The 27,100-nt window shown below is 47.2% G+C and overlaps 1 protein-coding gene across 5 annotated transcripts in view; it reads left to right on the top strand.

Moving 5' to 3' along the window:
* MTA1 (metastasis associated 1) overlaps positions 1–27,100 on the top strand; it is a 555,902-nt gene that overhangs the window by 364,016 nt on the left and 164,786 nt on the right. For all 5 annotated transcript variants that reach the window (XM_069208854.1, XM_069208851.1, XM_069208852.1 and 2 more), the window contains exons 14-15: positions 16,176–16,365; positions 16,747–16,836. In XM_069208854.1, coding sequence (XP_069064955.1) covers positions 16,176–16,365; positions 16,747–16,836 — 280 coding nt within the window. The remainder of the gene's footprint in view (positions 1–16,175; positions 16,366–16,746; positions 16,837–27,100) is intronic.

Genomic DNA, 27,100 nt, shown 5'->3' on the forward strand with positions numbered 1-27,100 from the left:
CCCCCACCATGCAGTGTTTTCATCAGGAATTGTACTGCAAATATTACACTGATATTATTGATGATATCGAAGAAGTCATGAGTGCTGTAATTTGTGGTGTAATTTGCAATGTATGGCGAGGGCGCAAATTATAATTACCTTAGGGCATGCATTGTGGTTACTTGAGATAACTCTAATAGGTGAATTTCTATTGTTTTGTACATTTAAAGAATGAGCCCAACTAATACGTCCCTGTAACCTTAGTTTTTTAAGTGAATTTGTATAGTTTTTTTTGTTGTTTTTAAAAAAATTATATTTCCGAGAACATCACTCCATCCTAGGAACTGTGCTACAACCTCACAGACTTCTTGTAAGGAAATGCCTCCTTGGCATGGTTGCCCCCTGACTTTTTGCCTTTGCTGATGCTATGTTTACAATTGAAAGTGTGCTGAGGCCTGCTAACCAGGCCCCAGCACCAGTGTTCTTTCCCTAACCTGTACTTTTGTATCCACAATTGGCAGGCCCTGGCATCCAGATAAGTCCCTTGTAACTGGTACTTCTAGTACCAAGGGCCCTGATGCCAAGGAAGGTCTCTAAGGGCTGCAGCATGTCTTATGCCACCCTGGAGACCTCTCACTCAGCACAGACACACTGCTTGCCAGCTTGTGTGTGCTAGTGAGGACAAAACGAGTAAGTCGACATGGCACTCCCCTCAGGGTGCCATGCCAGCCTCTCACTGCCTATGCAGTATAGGTAAGACACCCCTCTAGCAGGCCTTACAGCCCTAAGGCAGGGTGCACTATACCATAGGTGAGGGTACCAGTGCATGAGCATGGTACCCCTACAGTGTCTAAACAAAACCTTAGACATTGTAAGTGCAGGGTAGCCATAAGAGTATATGGTCTGGGAGTCTGTCAAACACGAACTCCACAGCACCATAATGGCTACACTGAAAACTGGGAAGTTTGGTATCAAACTTCTCAGCACAATAAATGCACACTGATGCCAGTGTACATTTTATTGTAAAATACACCACAGAGGGCACCTTAGAGGTGCCCCCTGAAACTTAACCGACTGTCTGTGTAGGCTGACTAGTTCCAGCAGCCTGCCACACCAGAGACATGTTGCTGGCCCCATGGGGAGAGTGCCTTTGTCACTCTGAGGCCAGTAACAAAGCCTGCACTGGGTGGAGATGCTAACACCTCCCCCAGGCAGGAGCTGTGACACCTGGCGGTGAGCCTCAAAGGCTCACCCCTTTGTCACAGCCCAGCAGGGCACTCCAGCTTAGTGGAGTTGCCCGCCCCCTCCGGCCACGGCCCCCACTTTTGGCGGCAAGGCTGGAGGGAACAAAGAAAGCAACAAGGAGGAGTCACTGGCCAGTCAGGACAGCCCCTAAGGTGTCCTGAGCTGAGGTGACTCTGACTTTTAGAAATCCTCCATCTTGCAGATGGAGGATTCCCCCAATAGGGTTAGGATTGTGACCCCCTCCCCTTGGGAGGAGGCACAAAGAGGGTGTACCCACCCTCAGGGCTAGTAGCCATTGGCTACTAACCCCCCAGACCTAAACACGCCCTTAAATTTAGTATTTAAGGGCTACCCTGAACCCTAGAAAATTAGATTCCTGCAACTACAAGAAGAAGGACTGCCTAGCTGAAAACCCCTGCAGAGGAAGACCAGAAGACGACAACTGCCTTGGCTCCAGAAACTCACCGGCCTGTCTCCTGCCTTCCAAAGATCCTGCTCCAGCGACGCCTTCCAAAGGGACCAGCGACCTCGACATCCTCTGAGGACTGCCCCTGCTTCGAAAAGACAAGAAACTCCCGAGGACAGCGGACCTGCTCCAAGAAAAGCTGCAACTTTGTTTCCAGCAGCTTTAAAGAACCCTGCAAGCTCCCCGCAAGAAGCGTGAGACTTGCAACACTGCACCCGGCGACCCCGACTCGGCTGGTGGCGATCCAACACCTCAGGAGGGACCCCAGGACTACTCTAAGACTGTGAGTACAAAAACCTGTCCCCCCTGAGCCCCCACAGCGCCGCCTGCAGAGGGAATCCCGAGGCTTCCCCTGACCGCGACTCTTTGAATCCTAAGTCCCGACACCTGGGAGAGACCCTGCACCCGCAGCCCCCAGGACCTGAAGGACCGGACTTTCACTGGAGGAGTGACCCCCAGGAGTCCCTCTCCCTTGATCAAGTGGAGGTTTCCCCGAGGAACCCCCCCCTTGCCTGCCTGCAGCGCTGAAGAGATCCCGAGATCTCTCATAGACTAACATTGCGAACCCGACGCTTGTTTCTACACTGCACCCGGCCGCCCCCGCGCCGCTGAGGGTGAGATTTCTGTGTGGGCTTGTGTCCCCCCCGGTGCCCTACAAAACCCCCCGGGTCTGCCCTCCGAAGACGCGGGTACTTACCTGCAAGCAGACCGGAACCGGGGCACCCCCTTCTCTCCATTCTAGCCTATGTGTTTTGGGCACCACTTTGAACTCTGCACCTGACCGGCCCTGAGCTGCTGGTGTGGTGACTTTGGGGTTGCTCTGAACCCCCAACGGTGGGCTACCTTGGACCAAGAACTGAGCCCTGTAAGTGTCTTACTTACCTGGTTAACCTAACAAATACTTACCTCCCCTAGGAACTGTGAAAATTGCACTAAGTGTCCACTTTTAAAACAGCTATTTGTCAATAACTTGAAAAGTATACATGCAATTTTGATGATTTGAAGTTCCTAAAGTACTTACCTGCAATACCTTTCGAATGAGATATTACATGTAGAATTTGAACCTGTGGTTCTTAAAATAAACTAAGAAAAGATATTTTTCTATACAAAAACCTATTGGCTGGATTTGTCTCTGAGTGTGTGTACCTCATTTATTGTCTATGTGTATGTACAACAAATGCTTAACACTACTCCTTGGATAAGCCTACTGCTCGACCACACTACCACAAAATAGAGCATTAGTATTATCTATTTTTACCACTATTTTACCTCTAAGGGGAACCCTTGGACTCTGTGCATGCTATTCCTTACTTTGAAATAGCACATACAGAGCCAACTTCCTACATTGGTGGATCAGCGGTGGGGTACAAGACTTTGCATTTGCTGGACTACTCAGCCAATACCTGATCACACGACAAATTCCAAAATTGTCATTAGAAATTGATTTTTGCAATTTGAAAAGTTTTCTAAATTCTTAAAAGACCTGCTAGGGCCTTGTGTTAGATCCTGTTTAGCATTTCTTTTAGAGTTTAAAAGTTTGTAAAAGTTTGAATTAGAACCTAGAACTAGTTGTAGATTCTTAAAAAGTATTCCAACTTTTAGAAGCAAAATGTCTAGCACAGATGTGACTGTGGTGGAACTCGACACCACACCTTACCTCCATCTACAGATGAGAGAGCTAAGGTCACTCTGTAAACTAAAGAAAATAACAATAGGCCCCAAACCTACCAAAATACAGCTCCAGGAGCTTTTGGCAGAGTTTGAAAAGGCCAACCCCTCTGAGGGTGGCAACTCAGAGGATGAAGATAGTGACTTGGAGGGAAATTCCCCCCCTCCAGTCCTACTTAGGGAGAGCAGGGCTACTCAAGCCCTGACTCCACAAATAATAGTCAGAGATGCTGGTTCCCTCACAGGAGGGACCAACAACTCTGAAATCACTGAGGATAACCCCAGTGAAGAGGACATCCAGTTAGCCAGGATGGCCAAAAGATTGGCTTTGGAAAGACAGATCCTAGCCATAGAGAGGGAAAGACAAGAGATGGGCCTAGGACCCATCAATGGTGGCAGCAACATAAATAGGGTCAGAGATTCTCCTGACATGTTGAAAATCCCTAAAGGGATTGTAACTAAATATGAAGATGGTGATGACATCACCAAATGGTTCACAGCTTTTGAGAGGGCTTGTGTAACCAGAAAAGTGAACAGATCTCACTGGGGTGCTCTCCTTTGGGAAATGTTCACAGGAAAGTGTAGGGATAGACTCCTCACACTCTCTGGACAAGATGCAGAATCTTATGACCTCATGAAGGGTACCCTGATTGAGGGCTTTGGATTCTCCACTGAGGAGTATAGGATTAGATTCAGGGGGGCTCAAAAATCCTCGAGCCAGACCTGGGTTGACTTTGTAGACTACTCAGTGAAAACACTAGATGGTTGGATTCAAGGCAGTGGTGTAAGTAATTATGATGGGCTGTACAATTTATTTGTGAAAGAACACCTATTGAGTAATTGTTTCAATGATAAACTGCATCAGCATCTGGTAGACCTAGGACCAATTTCTCCCCAAGAATTGGGAAAGAAGGCGGACCATTGGGTCAAGACAAGGGTGTCCAAGACTTCAACAGGGGGTGACCAAAAGAAAGGGGTCACAAAGACTCCCCAGGGGAAGGGTGATGAGACAACCAAAACTAAAAATAGTAAAGAGTCTTCTACAGGCCCCCAAAAACCTGCACAGGAGGGTGGGCCCAGAGCCTCTTCACAAAACAATGGGTACAAGGGTAAAAACTTTGATCCCAAAAAGGCCTGGTGTCATAGCTGTAAACAGCATGGACACCAAACTGGAGACAAGGCCTGTCCCAAGAAAGGTTCCACTCCAAACTCCCATCCAGGTAACACTGGTATGGCTAGTCTCCAAGTGGGATCAACAGTGTGCCCAGAGCAAATCAGGGTCCACACTGAAGCTACTCTAGTTTCTGAGGGTGGGGTGGATTTAGCCACACTAGCTGTCTGGCCGCCTAACATACAAAAATACAGACAGCAACTCTTAATTAATGGGACTAGAATAGAGGGCCTGAGGGATACAGGTGCCAGTGTCACCATGGTGACAGAGAAACTGGTTTCCCCTGGCCAATACCTGACTGGAAAAACTTACACAGTCACCAACGCTGACAATCAGAGAAAAGTACATCCCATGGCAATGGTTACTTTAGAATGGGGAGGGGTCAATGGCCTGAAACAGGTGGTGGTCTCCTCAAATATCCCAGTGGACTGTCTGCTTGGAAATGACCTGGAGTCCTCAGCATGGGCTGAGGTAGAACTAAAAACCCATGCAGCAATGCTGGGTATCCCTGAACTGGTGTGTGTGAAAACAAGAGCACAATGCAAGGCACAGGGTGAACAAGTAGAGCTGGAGTCTGGAAGAATGGCCCAGCCTACCAAGAGGAAAGGAAAATCAGTTGGGAAACCAACTGCAACACAGCAAAAGAAAGGGAACCTCTCTTCTCAGGAAGAAGTTCTGCCCTCTGAGGGAACTGAGCCTTTGGAGCTTGAACCTTATCAGGTTGAGCTCTTAGGCCCAGGGGGACCCTCCAGGGAGGAGCTGTGTAGGGGACAAGAAACCTGTCCCTCTCTTGAAGGCCTTAGGCAGCAAGCTGCTGAAGAGTCCAAGGGCAAGAAAAATGGAACACATAGGGTCTATTGGGAAGATGGACTCCTGTACACTGAGGCCAGAGACCCCAAGCCTGGTGCCAATAGGAGAGTGGTAGTGCCTCAGCTGTACAGAGAGTTCATCCTAACATTGGCCCATGACATTCCCCTTGCTGGACATTTGGGACAAACCAAGACGTGGGAGAGGCTAGTCAACCACTTCTACTGGCCCAATATGTCCAACATGGTTAAGGAGTTTTGCCTCTCCTGCCCCACCTGTCAAGCCAGTGGTAAGACAGGTGGGCATCCAAAGGCCCCCCTCATTCCACTCCCAGTGGTGGGGGTTCCCTTTGAAAGAGTGGGTGTGGACATAGTTGGTCCACTAGAACCTCCCACAGCCTCAGGAAATATGTATATCCTGGTAGTAGTGGATCATGCTACCAGGTATCCTGAAGCTATTCCCCTTAGGTCGACTACTGCCCCTGCAGTAGCCAAGGCCCTCATTGGTATCTTTACCAGAGTGGGTTTCCCTAAGGAGGTGGATTTCTGACAGAGGTACCAACTTCATGTCAGCATACCTGAAACACATGTGGAATGAGTGTGGAGTGACTTATAAATTCACCACACCATACCATCCACAAACTAATGACTTGGTTGAGAGATTCAACAAGACATTAAAAGGCATGATCATGGGGCTCCCAGAAAAACTCAAAAGGAGATGGGATGTCCTCTTGCCATGCCTGCTTTTCGCTTACAGAGAGGTGCCACAGAAGGGAGTAGGATTCTCACCCTTTGAACTTCTGTTTGGTCATCCTGTAAGGGGACCACTTGCTCTTGTTAAAGAAGGCTGGGAGAGACCTCTTCATGAGCCTAAACAAGACATAGTGGACTATGTACTTGGCCTTCGCTCTAGAATGGCAGAGTACATGGAAAAGGCAACCAAAAACCTTGAGGCCAGCCAACAGCTCCAGAAGTTTTGGTATGACCAAAAGGCTGCACTGGTTGAGTTCCAACCAGGGCAGAAAGTCTGGGTTCTGGAGCCTGTGGCTCCCAGGGCACTCCAGGACAAATGGAGTGGCCCTTACCCAGTGCTAGAAAGGAAGAGCCAGGTCACCTACCTGGTGGACCTGGGCACAAGCAGGAGCCCCAAGAGGGTGATCCATGTGAACCGCCTTAAGCTCTTCCATGACAGGGCTGATGTGAATCTGTTGATGGTAACAGATGAGGATCAGGAGGCAGAGAGTAAACCTCTCCCTGATCTTCTGTCATCAGACCCAAAAGATGGCACAGTAGATGGAGTGATCTACTCAGACACCCTCTCTGGCCAACAGCAAGCTGATTGTAGGAGAGTCCTACAACAGTTTCCTGAACTCTTCTCCTTAACCCCTGGTCAGACACACCTGTGTACCCATGATGTGGACACAGGAGACAGCATGCCTGTCAAAAACAAAATCTTTAGACAGTCTGACCATGTTAAGGAAAGCATCAAGGTGGAAGTCCACAAGATGCTGGAATTGGGAGTAATTGAGCGCTCTCACAGCCCCTGGGCTAGCCCAGTGGTCTTAGTCCCCAAACCTCACACCAAAGATGGAAAGAAAGAGATGAGGTTTTGTGTGGACTACAGAGGGCTCAATTCTGTCACCAAGACAGATGCTCATCCAATTCCAAGAGCTGATGAGCTCATAGATAAATTAGGTGCTGCCAAATTCTTAAGTACCTTTGACTTGACAGCAGGGTACTGGCAAATAAAAATGGCACCGGGAGCAAAAGAGAAAACAGCATTCTCCACACCTGATGGGCATTATCAGTTTACTGTTATGCCCTTTGGTTTAAAGAATGCCCCTGCCACCTTCCAAAGGTTGGTGAATCAAGTCCTTGCTGGCTTGGAGTCCTTTAGCACAGCTTATCTTGATGATATTGCTGTCTTTAGCTCCACCTGGCAGGATCACCTGGTCCACCTGAAGAAGGTTTTGAAGGCTCTGCAATCTGCAGGCCTCTCTATCAAGGCATCCAAATGCCAGATAGGGCAGGGAACTGTGGTTTACTTGGGACACCTTGTAGGTGGAGGCCAAGTTCAGCCACTCCAACCCAAGATCCAGACTATTCTGGACTGGGTAGCTCCAAAAACCCAGACTCAAGTCAGGGCATTCCTTGGCTTGACTGGGTATTACAGGAGGTTTGTGAAGGGATATGGATCCATTGTGACAGCCCTCACTGAACTCACCTCCAAGAAAATGCCCAAGAAAGTGAACTGGACTGTGGAATGCCAACAGGCCTTTGACACCCTGAAACAAGCAATGTGCTCAGCACCAGTTCTAAAAGCTCCAGATTATTCTAAGCAGTTCATTGTGCAGACTGATGCCTCTGAACATGGGATAGGGGCAGTTTTGTCCCAAACAAATGATGATGGCCTTGACCAGCCTGTTGCTTTCATTAGCAGGAGGTTACTCCCCAGGGAGCAGCGTTGGAGTGCCATTGAGAGGGAGGCCTTTGCTGTGGTTTGGTCCCTGAAGAAGCTGAGACCATACCTCTTTGGGACTCACTTCCTAGTTCAAACTGACCACAGACCTCTCAAATGGCTGATGCAAATGAAAGGTGAAAATCCTAAACTGTTGAGGTGGTCCATCTCCCTACAGGGAATGGACTTTATAGTGGAACACAGACCTGGGACTGCCCATGCCAATGCAGATGGCCTTTCCAGGTTCTTCCACTTAGAAAATGAAGACTCTCTTGGGAAAGGTTAGTCTCATCCTCTTTCGTTTGGGGGGGGGTTGTGTAAGGAAATGCCTCCTTGGCATGGTTGCCCCCTGACTTTTTGCCTTTGCTGATGCTATGTTTACAATTGAAAGTGTGCTGAGGCCTGCTAACCAGGCCCCAGCACCAGTGTTCTTTCCCTAACCTGTACTTTTGTATCCACAATTGGCAGACCCTGGCATCCAGATAAGTCCCTTGTAACTGGTACTTCTAGTACCAAGGGCCCTGATGCCAAGGAAGGTCTCTAAGGGCTGCAGCATGTCTTATGCCACCCTGGAGACCTCTCACTCAGCACAGACACACTGCTTGCCAGCTTGTGTGTGCTAGTGAGGACAAAACGAGTAAGTCGACATGGCACTCCCCTCAGGGTGCCATGCCAGCCTCTCACTGCCTATGCAGTATAGGTAAGACACCCCTCTAGCAGGCCTTACAGCCCTAAGGCAGGGTGCACTATACCATAGGTGAGGGTACCAGTGCATGAGCATGGTACCCCTACAGTGTCTAAACAAAACCTTAGACATTGTAAGTGCAGGGTAGCCATAAGAGTATATGGTCTGGGAGTCTGTCAAACACGAACTCCACAGCACCATAATGGCTACACTGAAAACTGGGAAGTTTGGTATCAAACTTCTCAGCACAATAAATGCACACTGATGCCAGTGTACATTTTATTGTAAAATACACCACAGAGGGCACCTTAGAGGTGCCCCCTGAAACTTAACCGACTGTCTGTGTAGGCTGACTAGTTCCAGCAGCCTGCCACACCAGAGACATGTTGCTGGCCCCATGGGGAGAGTGCCTTTGTCACTCTGAGGCCAGTAACAAAGCCTGCACTGGGTGGAGATGCTAACACCTCCCCCAGGCAGGAGCTGTGACACCTGGCGGTGAGCCTCAAAGGCTCACCCCTTTGTCACAGCCCAGCAGGGCACTCCAGCTTAGTGGAGTTGCCCGCCCCCTCCGGCCACGGCCCCCACTTTTGGCGGCAAGGCTGGAGGGAACAAAGAAAGCAACAAGGAGGAGTCACTGGCCAGTCAGGACAGCCCCTAAGGTGTCCTGAGCTGAGGTGACTCTGACTTTTAGAAATCCTCCATCTTGCAGATGGAGGATTCCCCCAATAGGGTTAGGATTGTGACCCCCTCCCCTTGGGAGGAGGCACAAAGAGGGTGTACCCACCCTCAGGGCTAGTAGCCATTGGCTACTAACCCCCCAGACCTAAACACGCCCTTAAATTTAGTATTTAAGGGCTACCCTGAACCCTAGAAAATTAGATTCCTGCAACTACAAGAAGAAGGACTGCCTAGCTGAAAACCCCTGCAGAGGAAGACCAGAAGACGACAACTGCCTTGGCTCCAGAAACTCACCGGCCTGTCTCCTGCCTTCCAAAGATCCTGCTCCAGCGACGCCTTCCAAAGGGACCAGCGACCTCGACATCCTCTGAGGACTGCCCCTGCTTCGAAAAGACAAGAAACTCCCGAGGACAGCGGACCTGCTCCAAGAAAAGCTGCAACTTTGTTTCCAGCAGCTTTAAAGAACCCTGCAAGCTCCCCGCAAGAAGCGTGAGACTTGCAACACTGCACCCGGCGACCGCGACTCGGCTGGTGGCGATCCAACACCTCAGGAGGGACCCCAGGACTACTCTAAGACTGTGAGTACAAAAACCTGTCCCCCCTGAGCCCCCACAGCGCCGCCTGCAGAGGGAATCCCGAGGCTTCCCCTGACCGCGACTCTTTGAATCCTAAGTCCCGACACCTGGGAGAGACCCTGCACCCGCAGCCCCCAGGACCTGAAGGACCGGACTTTCACTGGAGGAGTGACCCCCAGGAGTCCCTCTCCCTTGATCAAGTGGAGGTTTCCCCGAGGAACCCCCCCCTTGCCTGCCTGCAGCGCTGAAGAGATCCCGAGATCTCTCATAGACTAACATTGCGAACCCGACGCTTGTTTCTACACTGCACCCGGCCGCCCCCGCGCCGCTGAGGGTGAGATTTCTGTGTGGGCTTGTGTCCCCCCCGGTGCCCTACAAAACCCCCCGGGTCTGCCCTCCGAAGACGCGGGTACTTACCTGCAAGCAGACCGGAACCGGGGCACCCCCTTCTCTCCATTCTAGCCTATGTGTTTTGGGCACCACTTTGAACTCTGCACCTGACCGGCCCTGAGCTGCTGGTGTGGTGACTTTGGGGTTGCTCTGAACCCCCAACGGTGGGCTACCTTGGACCAAGAACTGAGCCCTGTAAGTGTCTTACTTACCTGGTTAACCTAACAAATACTTACCTCCCCTAGGAACTGTGAAAATTGCACTGTGTCCACTTTTAAAACCGCTATTTGTCAATAACTTGAAAAGTATACATGCAATTTTGATGATTTGAAGTTCCTAAAGTACTTACCTGCAATACCTTTCGAATGAGATATTACATGTAGAATTTGAACCTGTGGTTCTTAAAATAAACTAAGAAAAGATATTTTTCTATACAAAAACCTATTGGCTGGATTTGTCTCTGAATGTGTGTACCTCATTTATTGTCTATGTGTATGTACAACAAATGCTTAACACTACTCCTTGGATAAGCCTACTGCTCGACCACACTACCACAAAATAGAGCATTAGTATTATCTATTTTTACCACTATTTTACCTCTAAGGGGAACCCTTGGACTCTGTGCATGCTATTCCTTACTTTGAAATAGCACATACAGAGCCAACTTCCTACACTTCTTCAATGACAAGATCTCGGCTATCTATGAAAACTTCGACCGCCAACCCTCCGCCGCAGACAGCATCAAGCAGCTCACATGCACAAACATGAACCCTGAGCACCATTTCAACCACTGGGAACTCCTCATCACGCAAGACATTATCTCCATCATGAACTCCGTACACTCTTGAACACCCATGGGCCCTTGCCCCCACCACGTCTTTAACCTCAGAAGCAAAACAGTTGCCGACGAGCTCAGGAAGATCCTGAATACCTCCGTCACGGTTGCCTCCTTCCTGGAGGTCTGGAAACACGCTGCAGTGAGGCCACACCAGAAAAAAAAACATCCTCCGAACTAGCGGAATTGAAGCACTACCGGCCCTTTGCAATGCTCTCCTACCCAGCAAAAGTCCTTGAGAAAGCGATCAACCACCAACTCCCCCAACAACTTAGAAGACCACAACCTCCTGGACCCCTCCCAATCTGGATTTCAAGCTAACTACAGTACAGATAGCCATGATTGCAGCCACAGATGACATCAGAGCCCTCTTTGACTGTGGAGAAACAGCAGCCCTCATCCTCCTGGACTTGCTCGCCGTATTTTACACAGTCTTCCACCATATCCTGATCAACAGACTCCACCACATTGGGATTCAAGGAAATGCCCTCAAATGGATTGCCTCGTACCTCGTCAGCAGAACCCAAACCCAAAGGATCAATCACACACCATTCACCTCAGAGCCCAGGATCATCATCTGTGGAGTCCCTCAAGGATTGTCCCTCAGCCCGACCCTCTTCAACACCTTCATGACCCCTCTGGCCATCAGTCAAACTACGTGGACTCAACATCATCTCTTACACCGATGACACACAGCTCATCCTCTCACTGTCTGAAGAGCCCTCCACCACAAAAACTAACTTCCATGGATATATGATGAATGTAGCAGACTGGATGAAGGACAACTGTCTCAAACTCAACACTTAAAAAACAGAGGTTCTCATCTTTGGGGACAACACCTCGCCCTGGACTGACACATAGAGGCCCGCAGAGTTCCGCACACCCCCTACTCAACAGACTATGCCCGCAGCTTTATCCTGGATAGTGAACTATCCATGAAGAAATAAGTTGATAGAATCTCATCTGCCTGCTTCCACACCCTTTGTGAGCAAGACCTTCAGGTCGCTCACAGCAGACACCAGAAGGACTGTCACGCAGGCCCTTATCAGAAGACTAAACTCCGGAAGCACGCTCTGCATTGGAATCACAGCACTCCTCTTGAAGAGACTCCAGACATTAGACCTCAGCGGCAAGTCTTGTTTCCCAGAAGGGCCCATCTCACCCACCCCATCTCAAGACTACACTTGCTCCCAATTCAGAAGAGATGACAGTTCAAGATGCTGGCCCACACCTACAAGGCCCTGCACAGCGAAGGACCAGCATACGTCAACAAATGCCTGACCTTTCACCAGCTGACCAGACACCTCCAATCAGCATCCCTCACAAACACCCCACGGATCTGTTGAGCCAACAGGGGAGGAAGCTCCTTCTCGTACCTGGCAGCCAAGCCTTGGATCAACCTCCCCTGCACCTCAGGACCTCACCGTCACTCCATGAGCCAGTTTGATGTGCTGGCTTTTGCCCAGCACGGAGAAGTTGGTGAATATTGCCTTTTTTCAAAAGCTCACTGCTGCTTGTTTCATGTTTTCTTCGTTTCACATAGCACAAGATGGATTAATGCTGTTGCTGTGCATGTTCAGTCACTGCCAACTTTAGGACGTTGATGCATTCGCACCTGGTACTGACCTTGTGGGGTGGCTGTGTTATTAAATAATAATAATAAATAAAATACTTTTAGGTTTGAAAGCAGGTGCTGCTAATCTCTTTGGGTGTCCAGCAGTCTTCAGGCAACAATAAAAATGTCGATCATCCCAGTGAATAATGCTCGTGTCTCATTTAACTTACTCGCCCTCCTCTACAGTTCTTTATTTTAAAGGGGTAATCATAGATGCACAGCACATTAAAAAAAAGTCCCACTTACAAACAACTGGAGATGCAGTAAACACTGTCAAGCTGTTTTTAAGTTTCAGTAACGCATATTTCACAACTGCTCACCAAGCTACAGCTTACAACAAAAAACAACTTATTATTAATCACATAGGCAAAGCCTCATTTTTGAGTTGTTTGTCTTTTTTATTGACTGTGTGCCTATGGTAAATGTCTAACACTCCTTTCTGATAAGCCTTAGGCAGCTCGACTACACTACCCCCTAAGAGAGCATCTTGGGATCGCTAGAGCAAGGCTTTGTCCACTAGTAGGGGAACCCTTGGACTCTATGCACGATATGCCTCATTTTGGTATATCATATAAAGAGCCAGCTTCCTACAGCAAGACATTAGAATGTGGGCCTAAAGAACGTTCAGTTAGCAGTAAGGGTCTAACCATTGCATAGGCGGATACATTTCTGTACAAGGCATATGCTTTGTGGTGACATGGTCCTTCACCCACATCTTTACACATCTGTGTAGTCATTCATGTAAAGAGTGATGCACAGTTCGGGACAATAAGTATTAAAATATGTTTAGCATTGCCAGCTTTTCACCCTAGAAGAGGAAGGGACGCACATTGTGAATTCATAATTGTTTGGTGTTAAAAAAAAGATACTTACCTGTTTTGCATCCTCGCACTGTTCAAGATTCGAATAAACCAGAGCTTAATTTGTGCCAGTGTTGGGGCCCACCAACACTCACTTTCCCTCATCAGATTTTCACCAGCAGACAGACAGAAAAACACAAAAGGGGGACGAAAGAAGAAGATAGAGATTGAAAAACAGTAACAAAGGGAGAACGGAGGAATAAAAAAAACCTCAAGAGTGGGGAAAAGAACCTTAAATAGTGGGATAAAGGGACAGGAAGTGTCTGGCGGTGGATGAAAGCGGTTTGAGGTCAAGTGAAGACTACCCAGTCTTCTACACCACTGATATTCTGGACCCATGACTCCCAAATTAAACATTGTGTGCAGCCTTCCCATCTTCATGGTAGGTTGGTTGGTGGTGGTGGGGGGGTCAGGTTGTGGTTGGTAGAAAATAAGTCCTAAGAAAGGAAAATAATCTAAAGCTGGAGGAGACACACTGGTGTGTTGGATGTATGCTCCAAATTATAGTGCCACACAATAGAAACACTTCAATAAGATGTTTCCCACCCAGCCGTTAGATGCAGAATAATGCACTGCATGTGAGTGTAGCATCATTTCAGGTTGCAAATCTATTGATACAGGTAAGTAACTAGTTTTATTTCTGACACATTCTTTCCACACAAATACTTAATCTGTTGCTGCCACAGGTAGGATCCTTACACAGGGACAAACTTGCAGAAGAATCACAGATGCCATTTTTGGATTGAGCATAGCAGCGCCCATGTGCTGCTGTTTGACATGTTGTAATCTGTCCTGTGGGCCTTAACCACGCCCATCTCTCTCTGATCACTTTAATTCATTCCTGGGCTTGCCTTTGAAAATCCTCTGATGCCATTGGTAAATGCTTTACGTTTGTCTCACGTTGAGGCTGTTTTGTTACGCCTTGCAGACTGCCCCTGTTACATGGATTATTGCTCGATTGCTGATATATATTTATGTGAACTATTTTTTAGGTTGACCGTGCAAGCGCTTTGACCTGTTGTGAGAATTGTAGGCTTTTAACCATGCCTTCCGCACGCCCATCACTTTCACTCGTTCTTGGGCTTGCCTTTCAAAAAGCCTTTGTTATAATTAGTAAATGCTTTACGTTTGTGCCTCCTTGGGGGGGTGGGGGGATTTATTACCACCTTGAAGACTGCCCCTGTTACATGGATACTTGCACGATTGCCGATATGTGTGACTGCGAACTAACTTTTTTCCTTTTGTGTCTCTTCTTCGTGCTCGTGGTAGCCATGGCGCTTTGAATCGGCTCGCTTATGTCAACTGTTTTACTTTTCATTTTCAGTTTGTGTCAAGAAATGTCCAGTTAGGAATTTACGATGCTGTTAGCTCTAACTCGAGCAAGTGCGAAACCCGATGCATTGCAGATTCTTGTTTCTTTTGTTTCACCGCTTTGCGCTGCGTGGCGGCCCTGGCGCTTTGAAGTTTCATATAGCACAAACTTGATCAGCCGTAGCGTCACATTGTTCTTGTTTCTCCCCCTTGCGCTCCATGGCGCTTTGAAGTTTTTTCTTTTACCTCTCCTCTTGGCGCACCATGTTATTTGGCCTCCCTTAATTCCATCATATGTCATTTTTATGCTGTATCTCTTGTTGTGTTTAGTGTTGGAGACTAGATTGCGTGCGCAGAACGCGAAAATGAAAAGCAGTTCTCAACAGGCGTACATACCGAGCAGCCATCTTGGGAGTTATAGTGTTAATCCACTAAAGTGCAACATAAAAAGAGGCAATTGCACTTCTCCAAATTCATTATTATTTCACTTCTGTCTTTTTACTACATTATTCAAAGCAGTATCTATTCACCAGTTGTCTGTTACATAAACTTAATCGCCACACTATTTACTTTTTATGAAAACTGTTGGGTGAGGCCGAGCTCACAACTGGGTACACTGTGTAGTTCTCACTAGGAGGGGCTCGGGTGTTCCCACCAAAGAATTCTGAATGATCTTTAGGAGCAACGCTGCTATCACTTGACAAGCATGCCACGAAAGACTATTTTGTCCTCCATGTAACAGTATTGATAGTAGATGATATTAAATGCCGAATACCATGTGCTTAGAAGCGAGCGTGAGATGAAGTGGAGAGTTCAACGAGGTGATGCCAGTTACTACCGGTAAGTCTCATAGTTAGTCACCAATGTACTTGTTTTATTTTTATTTTTTTTGTTTAACATAGTGCAAACTCGACCCGGAGGTATTGGAGCACGTTACGTGATGACCAGTTACATCACATAAGGACACATACAACACACAGTTTTTGTAAGAATATTTTTTTAAATTTTTTTTTTAGGGCAAGCATAGCAGCATGCAAGCGCTGCTTTTCGACATGTAATTTCTTTTGTGGCCCACTGGCCGTGGTATCTATTTTTTGTGTTTGTATAGTTACTGTTATCATATGTGTTGCACCATATCCCAGCTTTAGTTCGATTTAAAGATCTCCACAGGTTTTGATGACAATTACTTATGCAGAACTCGATTTGAGGTTTTGGAGCGCTGCAGCCGTTTCAAAAGTAAAATCAGTAACAGTCCCTCACACATCAAATTCTGCTGCAGGGTTGACCAGTTTGTTCCAAGAAAAGTCCAATTAAGCATTTTCAACACCAATAGCTCAAACTCCAGCAAATACGAGACCGATTGCATTGCTAATGCTTGTTGAGTATGTTATTGATGTTTTTATTCAATGCATCTGCCATTCTGTTTCCTACAGAGTCCGCATGGCTTGCCAATACGCAACAGTGGAAGCCCTAAGTTTGCCATGAAGACACGGCAAGCCTTTTATCTCCACACAACAAAGCTGACCAGGATAGCAAGACGTCTGTGCCGAGATATTTTGCATCCCTTGTATGCGGCAAGACACCCATATATACCAATCAACACTGCAGCTATCAAAGCAGAATGTAAGTTTTTTAACTGTTTCATGAGACAGTTCCTGCTTGAACTGATTGGATTGGAAAGAAAACAGTACATTAGCATATTGTTAATGTGTAAGCTTGTAACGTCATTTTAAACCTTGTCATGGTGGAGTTTGGGCAAATATTTACTTTTTTCAGGATAGTATTTTCTTTTTGTTTTCCCATTAAGTCTGAAAACTGCTAATTTTAGAATTATTTAACTTTAGTTACAAATTTTTCCGGTAAAAAGAATTTAACAAGAAAAATGAGAACATAGTATTGCACGCATGTGCAACTGTAGCCCATAATTGCATACTTTTGAGGGTAATTTTAACTGAAATGTTTCTTTAACAATTAACCAAAGGATTCCTTTCTAATCCTTAACAGGTACAACACGATTACCAGAAGCAGCAAAAAGCCCTTTGATATTGAAGCAAATTGTTCGAAAGCCTTTAGAGACCGTACTGCGATATATAGGTGAAATAAACATACACAACTTTCCATATGGTGTTTTTTTTTTTTTTCCATTAATGTCTAACGGTGACTTTAGTTAATTTGCCCTGCTGCTCTGCTAGTTGCTTATGCTAAACACAATCAGAAAATGAGCCTCCCAGAAAAAAAGTACCTTTAAATTCTGTGATGAGCTGCGTCATGAAAATCCCGGGTGTCTCAACTGTCCAAGCCCAGTTTTTTTTTATTTTTTATTTTTTTTATTTATTTATTATTGCAGTACTGAGACAAGTATGTCAAAGTGCTTCCCTTTTTATTCTGTGTTGCCTCTGTTTGTGTTTTCCTTTCTTTGTGGTAGACTTCATTTTTGTTTTACCAACCAGTGTTGGCCCAAAAAAAAATATCCCACTTTGTATGCTAGTGTAATGTGCTTCAGACGATGTATTGAGTGGCGGCATCTCCTGATGCGAATTGTATCTTGTCTAAATAACTTCCATCTAGTAAGTTCTTCCTCATTGAATCTTAAATGATAGTCATAAATGTATTTCCAGACCATTATTAAACACATTTTTTTAAAGTACATTTTAAAACTCAAAGTATATTAACGAATAGTGGGGCTGATTTTACTGTTCGTCTTCTCTGGGAATGGGGTATTGTTGGGATGACGTCCAGCAAGACTTGGGAAACCTGCACTCCCTTACTGGTTTGCTTTTTCTGGCATGCTCTTGGCTTTTCTTCCAGTGAACTCTGCATGTTTTTACTGTTCTCTTTATTAGCTGAGCTTAGCCCGAGTGATATCGAGCCACTCAAAGTGAACCACCGACCTCTCTGAAGATCGCGTTGTACATGGTGTGTGTGTATGTGAGTTTCACTCTAACCAAGTGAATGGTAGCGTCGGGAAATTTGTGCATCCGTGGGTGGTGAAGCACAAGATTTTGAAAGACTGTCTCCGAGTTCCATATCTCTTGGCGTAGCGCAGCACCGACTTCTTCGAAGTATCCCAGCTATTCGTCCAAATAGAACAGCTGGAGATGACCAGTTTACCAGGCGAAAAAAGAGCTCAAGACCAGGCCCTAATACCTTACGGTCGGTAGAGTGAGAACTAATTTTTCTCATAGAGCAAAGAGAGTTCCAGGATTTTGCGTGAATAAGTGAGGGACCTGTCTCTGCAGTGAACACGCATTTGTGGGATGAGCAGAGGATTTGCAGCTGAAAAGCTTAAAACGGGGCATGCTATCTGAAATCACCACAGAGAAAAACAGGACCATATGGAGCATGGCATTGTGACAAATAAACAGGATCTTAACTGTGATATCTATGAACCAGAAACCCATGCCATCCCTTTGCTCGTGGACGGTTTCCCTTGTTTGATAGAAACTTGCCACTCTGCCTTTTTCATGTGTTGCTGTTGTTATTTGACAACCCCTACTCTCCTAATGGGCTCTTTCTGCCTCGGATTAATGTCCATACTGGCCAAACTGGTATGATGCTGGATTCCGCGCACCAGAAGCCTACAAAAAATGAACACAGGAGTAAGATTGCCCTTCTCCATTATTTAGGAAATCACTTTCATGTTTTCCTAAAGAAAAAAAAAGCACGCTTCCAACTTCGGCTATCAAATTTGTCCAGTTGATGCTTTCGTTTTTGTACGACCTGCAACTGAAATGCTTGACTGCAAACTACCAATGTTGATAATTTGGGCCCTTATGGAAGTCATTTGCTGACCATGCACTAAATGTTCTCTTGATGAAAAGCATTAAAACCAGTTGGGGCCTTAACTTCTTTTCCTGAGACCTAGAATTTTAATTCCTGGTTAGGGTATGTCACCGCCTGTCACCAATATACTTCCATTGAATTAACTTGGTTGTGTACTCTTGTTGTCTGTTTCTTAAGTTTTTGATTTTTTCTTTCCCACTTTTACATTTATTTATTTTTAAATCAAGACTTTTCACTCAGTTGAGAACAAGCATTGGCAAACTCAATGAAATTCACACTTAGAAACCTATTCAGCAAAATGTTGCATGATGGGTGAATGCAATTACTTGGGACAACCAACTCTGGCAAGGAGCCAGTCAGGAGGACCACCAAGGTCCAATGGAACAGTTATGTTCAGAAGAAAAGCAGTCTCCAGTCCACCTATAGCGTTAGTGGCCAGTTGCTATTAACTTCTATAGAGTGGTCCTAATGCAAGGAATACAGGATGCTGAACATGCTGTGCGGTTGATTGGGGGGGATTTCCTGGGGCTACTCCATGGTCGTGGTGGGGTGACTTTGGCCATTGGATTTTGTGTACCTTGCAGTCCTATTTGGTCCACCAGAAGTCCAGTCGCCACTGGACTACTGGTCTCCGGTCACAAACAAACCATCAGTTCCATTCTTTTGGTGATAGTTTGCTTTCTGGCTTACCAAAATGCACTCTGAAGACTCTGTGTCCAGCAGATGTTGGTGCAGCTTTTGAGCATCGGACTGTGTCTCCCAGGCTGCACTGCTGCGAGAAGGCGACAGTCCGTTGATGTGGGCTAGCAATCATCCAGGAAGGCTTCCTTCTGTGCTGTGAACAGGTAGTTAGCCCACTGACTCTTTGAGTCTCGGCTTCTGGCTGGGTTCAGGGGATGACTTTTCCACAAGCAGGACACCGCAGACCAGTCCTCTTTGCTAGCCCAACAAGCCTCAGGGGGGCAGAAGTGCCGCCTTTAGTCCAGAAAGTGCCTTAAGGGGAGGCTGCAGTCACTAGCCAGTAGGTTACCTGGATTCCTGCAGCTTGAGTACAACTTCCTGTGAATTGTGGCATATAGGTACCCCAGAGTGCTGTATTCTGCCCACTCCCAAGATGGCTGAACCCCTTTCTCGTGTGGGGAGCTCGGTAGCCCTCCCTATAGATGGGGCTCCCTCGGGGCTACACACCCACAAGAAAATCTGTATGACCAGTGTTTTTCCGTCACTGCCCCTGACCCCTTCTGTCTACTTGGACAAAGGAGCAGGTCCTCACGTGAGTGTTCACCCTTTGCCTTTAAAGGCAGCTTCCCCTTTGAAGCTCGCTTTTTGTACCAACACCCGTGCGACTTCCTGTCAGAAGGAGGTAACACCTCCCCCAGCAGCAGGCCTCCATATTTCTCTGTCTTGGGATTTGTATACACATCGAGTAGAAGACTGTCTCGTGACTAGCATCTGCAGATGGTCACGGGGAAACTGGGGCAACTGAGTAGTAACTTTCTAATGTTACATTAGATTTGACTTTGGCATCAGGTCATATTTAAGTAACAACTTGTTTGATTCTTTGAAGTACTAGCTATATTAGTCTCATTCAGAAGTTAGCACAGATGAGTTGTCCGCATGTAACCCTGTGGCAAATGGGGCTACTAGCATCTCACAGTAAGAACGACAGTTGTATGTTTTTGCTGTTTTATTGTTAGGACATGTAAACACATGTTTTGCAGCATGAATCTTTTCTGGATTCACATGCTGTGCATTATTTCGCCATCTAGTGGTTGCGTCCCAACTTCTCCGTTGATTCTTAGTCCTTCTCTTTTGATTTTTGTGTTTGTTTGTTGGCGACTGAACCACCATTTGGTGTCCCTTTGTGACATCGTCCTACTTCCTCTGGAAATTCCCATCTTTGGTCACCATCTTCAGATTTTTTTTTTCTCTGTTAGGTCTGAGTGCTAGCAGATAAGTCTCCAACACAAGGAAAAGGTTTGGAAGAAGTCAGAAGCTTCTTCAGTGCAAAGTTCATAGAACCGGGACAGATTGTCGACAGGAAGCAGCCGAAAAAGGAAAGCAAGAGGAAGATACCTTTCATTCGACTGAGCAGTGAGAATGCTCTTTTTCTGTTCGGAGTAATGGAGAAAACGCCGTTCCAGTTTTGCAGAAATTATCACAATTAAGCCCAAAAGGACAAACATCCAGGGTGTAACCTCTGCCTGCCTTGGAACACTGTAGCGAAGATTACATTGCCTGCGCAGTGTTTGCGCTGAGGACCTTGAAAGTAGGAACGAGGCAGAGATTGACCCATCTGGCATTACAAGGCCTGAAGTCCACACCGTCTCAGAGACTTGAGGCTGACTAGCGACGATGACGAGAACGTCATGGAGGGAGCCGAGGGCAAAACATCACAGTGTGATTGGGAGATCATCAGCGTGGAAGAACAAGCGTCTACGAGCCGAAAGGCAAAGGTTATGCGACAGTGGGCACTCTACTAGACTTCAGAGTAGAACAAAACGGACTCGAGAACACACAAGGGAGCTTCGGTATTGAAAATCTATCCGCCCGGTAGCATCACCCATGAAAAGGAGTCTCTCGGAGCCCTCAAGGGGAACTCTGCTGGGGGCAGAACTCTGGGGGTGGAAAAAAAAACCATAACGTTGTATGACAGAAGGGAAACAGATGCTTAAGCATCTAAAGTGCAGCAGTCGAGAGCTGGACACCAGAGCTCGACGACAGTCAACGTCGAAAGATGGTTCAGTGTTTAAGACAAAGACCCCAAGCTGCGACAAAGGATTTGTTGACATCGAAAAGAAAACTAAGAGGGTCGAGGCCAAAATGTCTGTGTTACTACAGCAGAAAAAGGAATTTGGCAACAACATTAAAGAAGTTAGAATTCCTCAAAAAGCTTTGACCCCGAAAGACACATCTGAGATGGAAGTCGAGGTGATACATCCTCCACTCACACCAGAACCTCAGGAAGAAGGGTTTTTCTCTTACGAGGATGAAGAACAAACTGGAATGTATCAGGCCTCAGAGGGAGGTGAATACATGGAACAACAATGGGGGGACTTGGAGACCGACTCGCCTGAAGAGGGGATAGAATCGTACCCATCAAAGCTATCACCCCCAGATGACATGGGAATGTACAATTTGGTCATCAAAATCGCAGCTGAGATTTAATGGACAGCTCGAGGAGGATAAACCAGAATCATGCTTCCTACTAGAAACATTGCTTCCAACTCGGGCAAGAAGCCAGTTTCTTCCCATGCTCCCAAGCATCCTCGACCAGGGGAGAGAAGCTGTAAGGAAATGCCTCCTTGGCACGGTTACCCCCTGACTTTTTGCCTTTGCTGATGCTATGTTTTGAATTGAAAGTGTGCTGAGGCCTGCTAACCAGGCCCCAGCACCAGTGTTCTTTCCCTAACCTGTACTTTTGTTTTACACAATTGGCACACCCTGGCATCCAGGTAAGTCCCTTGTAACTGGTACCCCTGGTACCAAGGGCCCTGATGCCAGGGAAGGTCTCTAAGGGCTGCAGCATATCTTATGCCACCCTGGGGACCCCTCACTCAGCACAGACACACTGCTTGCCAGCTTGTGTGTGCTGGTGAGGACAAAACGAGTAAGTCGACATGGCATTCCCCTCAGGGTGCCATGCCAACCTCACACTGCCTATGCAGTATAGATAAGTCACCCCTCTAGCAGGCCTTACAGCCCTAAGGCAGGGTGCACTATACCATAGGTGAGGGCACCAGTGCATGAGCACTGTGCCCCAACAGTGTCTAAGCAAAACCTTAGACATTGTAAGTGCAGGGTAGCCATAAGAGTATATGGTCTGGGAGTCTGTCAAACACGAACTCCACAGCACCATAATGGCTACACTGAAAACTGGGAAGTTTGGTATCAAACTTCTCAGCACAATAAATGCACACTGATGCCAGTGTACATTTTATTGTGAAATACACCCCAGAGGGCACCTTAGAGGTGCCCCCTGAAACCTTAACCAACTACCCGTGTAGGCTGACTGGTTTTAGCAGCCTGCCACACTCGAGACATGTTGCTGGCCACATGGGGAGAGTGCCTTTGTCACTCTGTGGCCAGTAACAAAGCCTGCACTCGGTGGAGAGGCTATCACCTCCCCCAGGCAGGAGCTGTAACACCTGGCGGTGAGCCTCAAAGGCTCACCCCCTTTGTTCCAGCACCACAGGGCACTCCAGCTAGTGGAGTTGCCCGCCCCCTCCGGCCACGGCCCCACTTTTGGCGCCAAGGCCAGAGGAATTAATGAGAAAAACAAGGAGGAGTCACTGGCCAGTCAGGACAGCCCCTAAGGTGGCCTGAGCTGAAGTGACTCTAACTTTTAGAAATCCTCCATCTTGCAGATGGAGGATTCCCCCAATAGGGATAGGAATGTGACCCCCTCCCCTTGGGAGGAGGCACAAAGAGGGTGTACCCACCCTCAGGGCTAGTAGCCATTGGCTACTAACCCCCCAGACCTAAACACGCCCTTAAATTTAGTATTTAAGGGCTCCCCTGAACCTAAGAATTTAGATTCCTGCAACTTAAAGAAGAAGAGGACTGCTGAGCTGAAAAACCCTGCAGAGAAGAAGACACCAACTGCTTTGGCCCCAGCCCTACCGGCCTGTCTCCCTCCTTCAGAAGAAAACTGCTCCAGCGACGCTTTCCCCGGGACCAGCGACCTCTGAATCCTCCGAGGACTGCCCTGCTTCCAAAAAGACCAAGAAACTCCAGAGAACAGCGGCCCTGTTCAACAAAGACTGCAACTTTGTATCCAGAGGAGCAGATTTAAAGACCCCTGCAATCCCCGCAAGAAGCGTGAGACTTGCAACACTGCACCCGGCGACCCCGACTCGACTGGTGGAGAAACAACACTTCAGGGAGGACCCTCCGGCGACTCCGAGACTGTGAGTAACCAAAGTTGTCCCCCCTGAGCCCCTACAGCGACGCCTGCAGAGGGAATCCCGAGGCTCCCCCTGACTGCGACTGCCTGACTCCAAAATCCTGACGCCTGGAAAAGACCCTGCACCCGCAGCCCCCAGGACCTGACGGATCGGAACTCCAGTGCAGGAGTGACCCCCAGGAGGCCCTCTCCATTGCCCAGGTGGTGGCTACCCCGAGGAGCCCCCCCCCCCCCTGCCTGCCTGCATCGCTAGAGAGACCCCTTGGTCTCCCACTGAAACCTATTGAAAACCCGACGCGTGTTTGCACACTGCACCCGGCCGCCCCAGTGCCGCTGAGGGTGTACTTTCTGTGCTGACTTGTGTCCCCCCCGGTGCCCTACAAAACCCCCCTGGTCTGCCCTCCGAAGACGCGGGTACTTACCTGCTGGCAGACTGGAACCGGGGCACCCCCTTCTCCATTGAAGCCTATGTGTTTTGGGCACCACTTTGAACTCTGCACCTGACCGGCCCTGAGCTGCTGGTGTGGTGACTTTGAGGTTGCTCTGAACCCCCAACGGTGGGCTACCTTGGACCCCAATTTGAACCCCGTAGGTGGTTTACTTACCTGCAAGAACTAACATTACTTTACCTCCCACAGGAACTGTTGAAAATTGCACTAAGTGTCCACTTTTGAAATAGCTATATGTGTTTTGTGTAAAAAGTATATATGCTATTGTGATTATTCAAAGTTCCTAAAGTACTTACCTGCAATACCTTTCAAATGAAATATTACATGTAGCATTTGAACCTGTGGTTCTTAAAATAAACTAAGAAAATATATTTTTCTATAACAAAACCTATTGGCTGGATTTGTCTCTGAGTGTGTGTTCCTCATTTATTGCCTGTGTGTATGTACAACAAATGCTTAACACTGCTCCTTTGATAAGCCTACTGCTCGACCACACTACCACAAAATAGAGCATTAGTATTATCTCTTTTTGCCACTATTTTACCTCTAAGGGGAACCCTTGGACTCTGTATATACTATTCCTTACTTTGAAATAGTGCATACAGAGCCAACTTCCTACATTGGTGGATCAGCGGTGGGGTACAAGACTTTGCATTTGCTGGACTACTGATCACACGACAAATTCCAAAAATTGTCATTAGAAATTGATTTTTGCAATTTGAACTATTTTTCTAAATTCTTAAAAGTCCTGCTAGGGCCTTGTGTTAGTCCCTGTTTAGCATTCCTTTAAGAGTTTAAAAGTTTTGTGAAAGTTTGAATTAGAACCTAGAACTAGTTTTAGATTCTTAAAACGTATTCCAACTTTTAGAAGCATAATGTCTAGTGCAGAGATGAATGTGGAGGAACTCGACCTCATACCTTACCTCCATCTTAAAATGAGGGAGCTAAGGTCACTCTGCAAAATAAAGAAAATTACAATGGGCCCCAGACCTTCCAAACTACAGCTCCAGGAGCTTTTGGCAGAGTTTGAAAAGGCCAACCCCTCTGAGGATGGCAACACAGAGGATGAAGATAGTGACTTGGAGGAAAATTCCCACCTACCCGTCCTAACTAGGGAGAACAGGGCCACTCCAGCCCTGTCTCCAAATATAGTAGTCAGAAATGCTGCTTCCCTCACAGGAGGGACCAACATCTATGAAATCACTGAGGATAACTCCAGTGAAGAGGACATCCAGTTAGCCAGGATGGCCAAAAGATTGGCTTTGGAAAGACAGATCCTAGCCATAGAAAGGGAAAGACAAGAGATGGGCCTAGGACCCATCAATGGTGTCAGCAACATAACTAGGGTCAGAGATTCTCCTGACATGTTGAAAATCCCTAAAGGGATTGTAACTAAATATGAAGATGGTGATGACATCACCAAATGGTTCACAGCTTTTGAGAGGGCTTGTGTAACCAGAAAAGTGAAAAAATCTCACTGGGGTGCTCTCCTTTGGGAAATGTTCACTGGAAAGTGTAGGGATAGACTCCTCACACTCTCTGGAAAAGATGCAGAATCTTATGACCTCATGAAGGGTACCCTGATTGAGGGCTTTGGATTCTCCACTAAGGAGTATAGGATTAGATTCAGGGGGGCTCAAAAATCCTCGAGCCAGACCTGGGTTGATTTTGTAGACTACTCAGTGAAAACACTGGATGGTTGGATTCAAGGCAGTGGTGTAAATCATTATGATGGGCTGTACAATATATTTGTGAAAGAACACCTATTAAGTAATTGTTCAAATGATAAACTGCATCAGCATCTGGTAGACCTAGGACCAATTTTTCCCCAAGAATTGGGAAAGAAGGCGGACCATTGGGTCAAGACTAGGGTGACCAAGACTTCCACAGGGGGTGACCAAAAGAAAGGGGTCACAAAGCCTCCCCAGGGGAAGAGTATTGAGACATCCAAAAACAAAAATAGTAAAAAGTCTTCTTCAGGCCCCCAAAAACCTGCACAGGAGGGTGGGCCCAGAGCCTCTTCACAAAACAATTTTGGGTACAAGGGTAAAAACTTTGATCCCAAAAAGGCCTGGTGTCGTAGCTGTAATCAGACGGGACACCAAACTGGAGACAAGGCCTGTCCCAAGAAAAGTACCACTTCTAACTCCACTCCAGCTAACACTGGAATGGCTAGTCTCCAAGTGGGATCAACAGTGTGCCCAGAGCAAATCAGGTGTCACACTGAAGCTACATTAGTCTGAGGGTACGGTGGATTTAGCCACACTGGCTGCCTGGCCTCCTAACATGCAAAAATACAGGCAGCAGCTCTTAATTAATGGGACAAGTGTAGGAAGCCTGAGGGATACAGGTGCCAGTGTCACCATGGTGACAGAGAAACTGGTTTCCCCTGGTCAGTACCTGGCTGGACAAACTTATCCAGTCACCAACGCTGACAATCAGACTAAAGTACATCCCATGGCTATGGTTACTTTAGAATGGGGAGGGGTCAATGGCCTGAAACAGGTGGTGGTCTCCTCAAATATCCCAGTCGACTGTTTGCTTGGAAATGACCTGGAGTCCTCAGCATGGGCTGAGGTAGAACTGAAAACCCATGCAGCCATGCTGGGTATCCCTGAACTGGTGTGTGTCAAGACAAGGGCACAGTGCAAGGCTCAGGGTGAAAAAGTAGAGCTGGAGTCTGGAAAAGGGCCCAGCCTACCAAGAGAAAATGAAAGCCAGCTGGGAAACCAGCTGCAACACAACAACAAAAAGAGAACCTCTCTTCTCAGGAAGAAGTTCTGCCCTCTGAGGGAACTGAGCCTATGGAGTTAGACCCTTATCAGGTTGAGCTCTTAGGCCCAGGGGGACCCTCAAGGGAGCAGTTGTGTAAGGGGCAAGAAACCTGTCCCTCTCTTGAAGACCTTAGGCAGCAAGCTGCTGAAGAGTCCAATGGCAAGAAAACTGGAACACATAGGGTCTATTGGGAAGATGGGCTCCTGTACACTGAGGCAAGAGATCCCAAACCTGGTGCCACTAGGAGAGTGGTAGTGCCTCAGGCATTCAGAGAGTTCATACTGACCTTAGCCCATGATATTCCCCTTGCTGGGCATTTGGGACAAACCAAGACGTGGGAGAGACTACTCAACCACTTCTACTGGCCCAACATGTCCCAGAAAGTTAAGGAGTTTTGTGTCTCCTGTACCACCTGTCAAACCAGTGGTAAGACAGGTGGACATCC

The sequence above is a fragment of the Pleurodeles waltl genome, chromosome 9 (assembly GCF_031143425.1).
Source record: "Pleurodeles waltl isolate 20211129_DDA chromosome 9, aPleWal1.hap1.20221129, whole genome shotgun sequence".
Taxonomy (NCBI): domain Eukaryota; kingdom Metazoa; phylum Chordata; class Amphibia; order Caudata; family Salamandridae; genus Pleurodeles; species Pleurodeles waltl.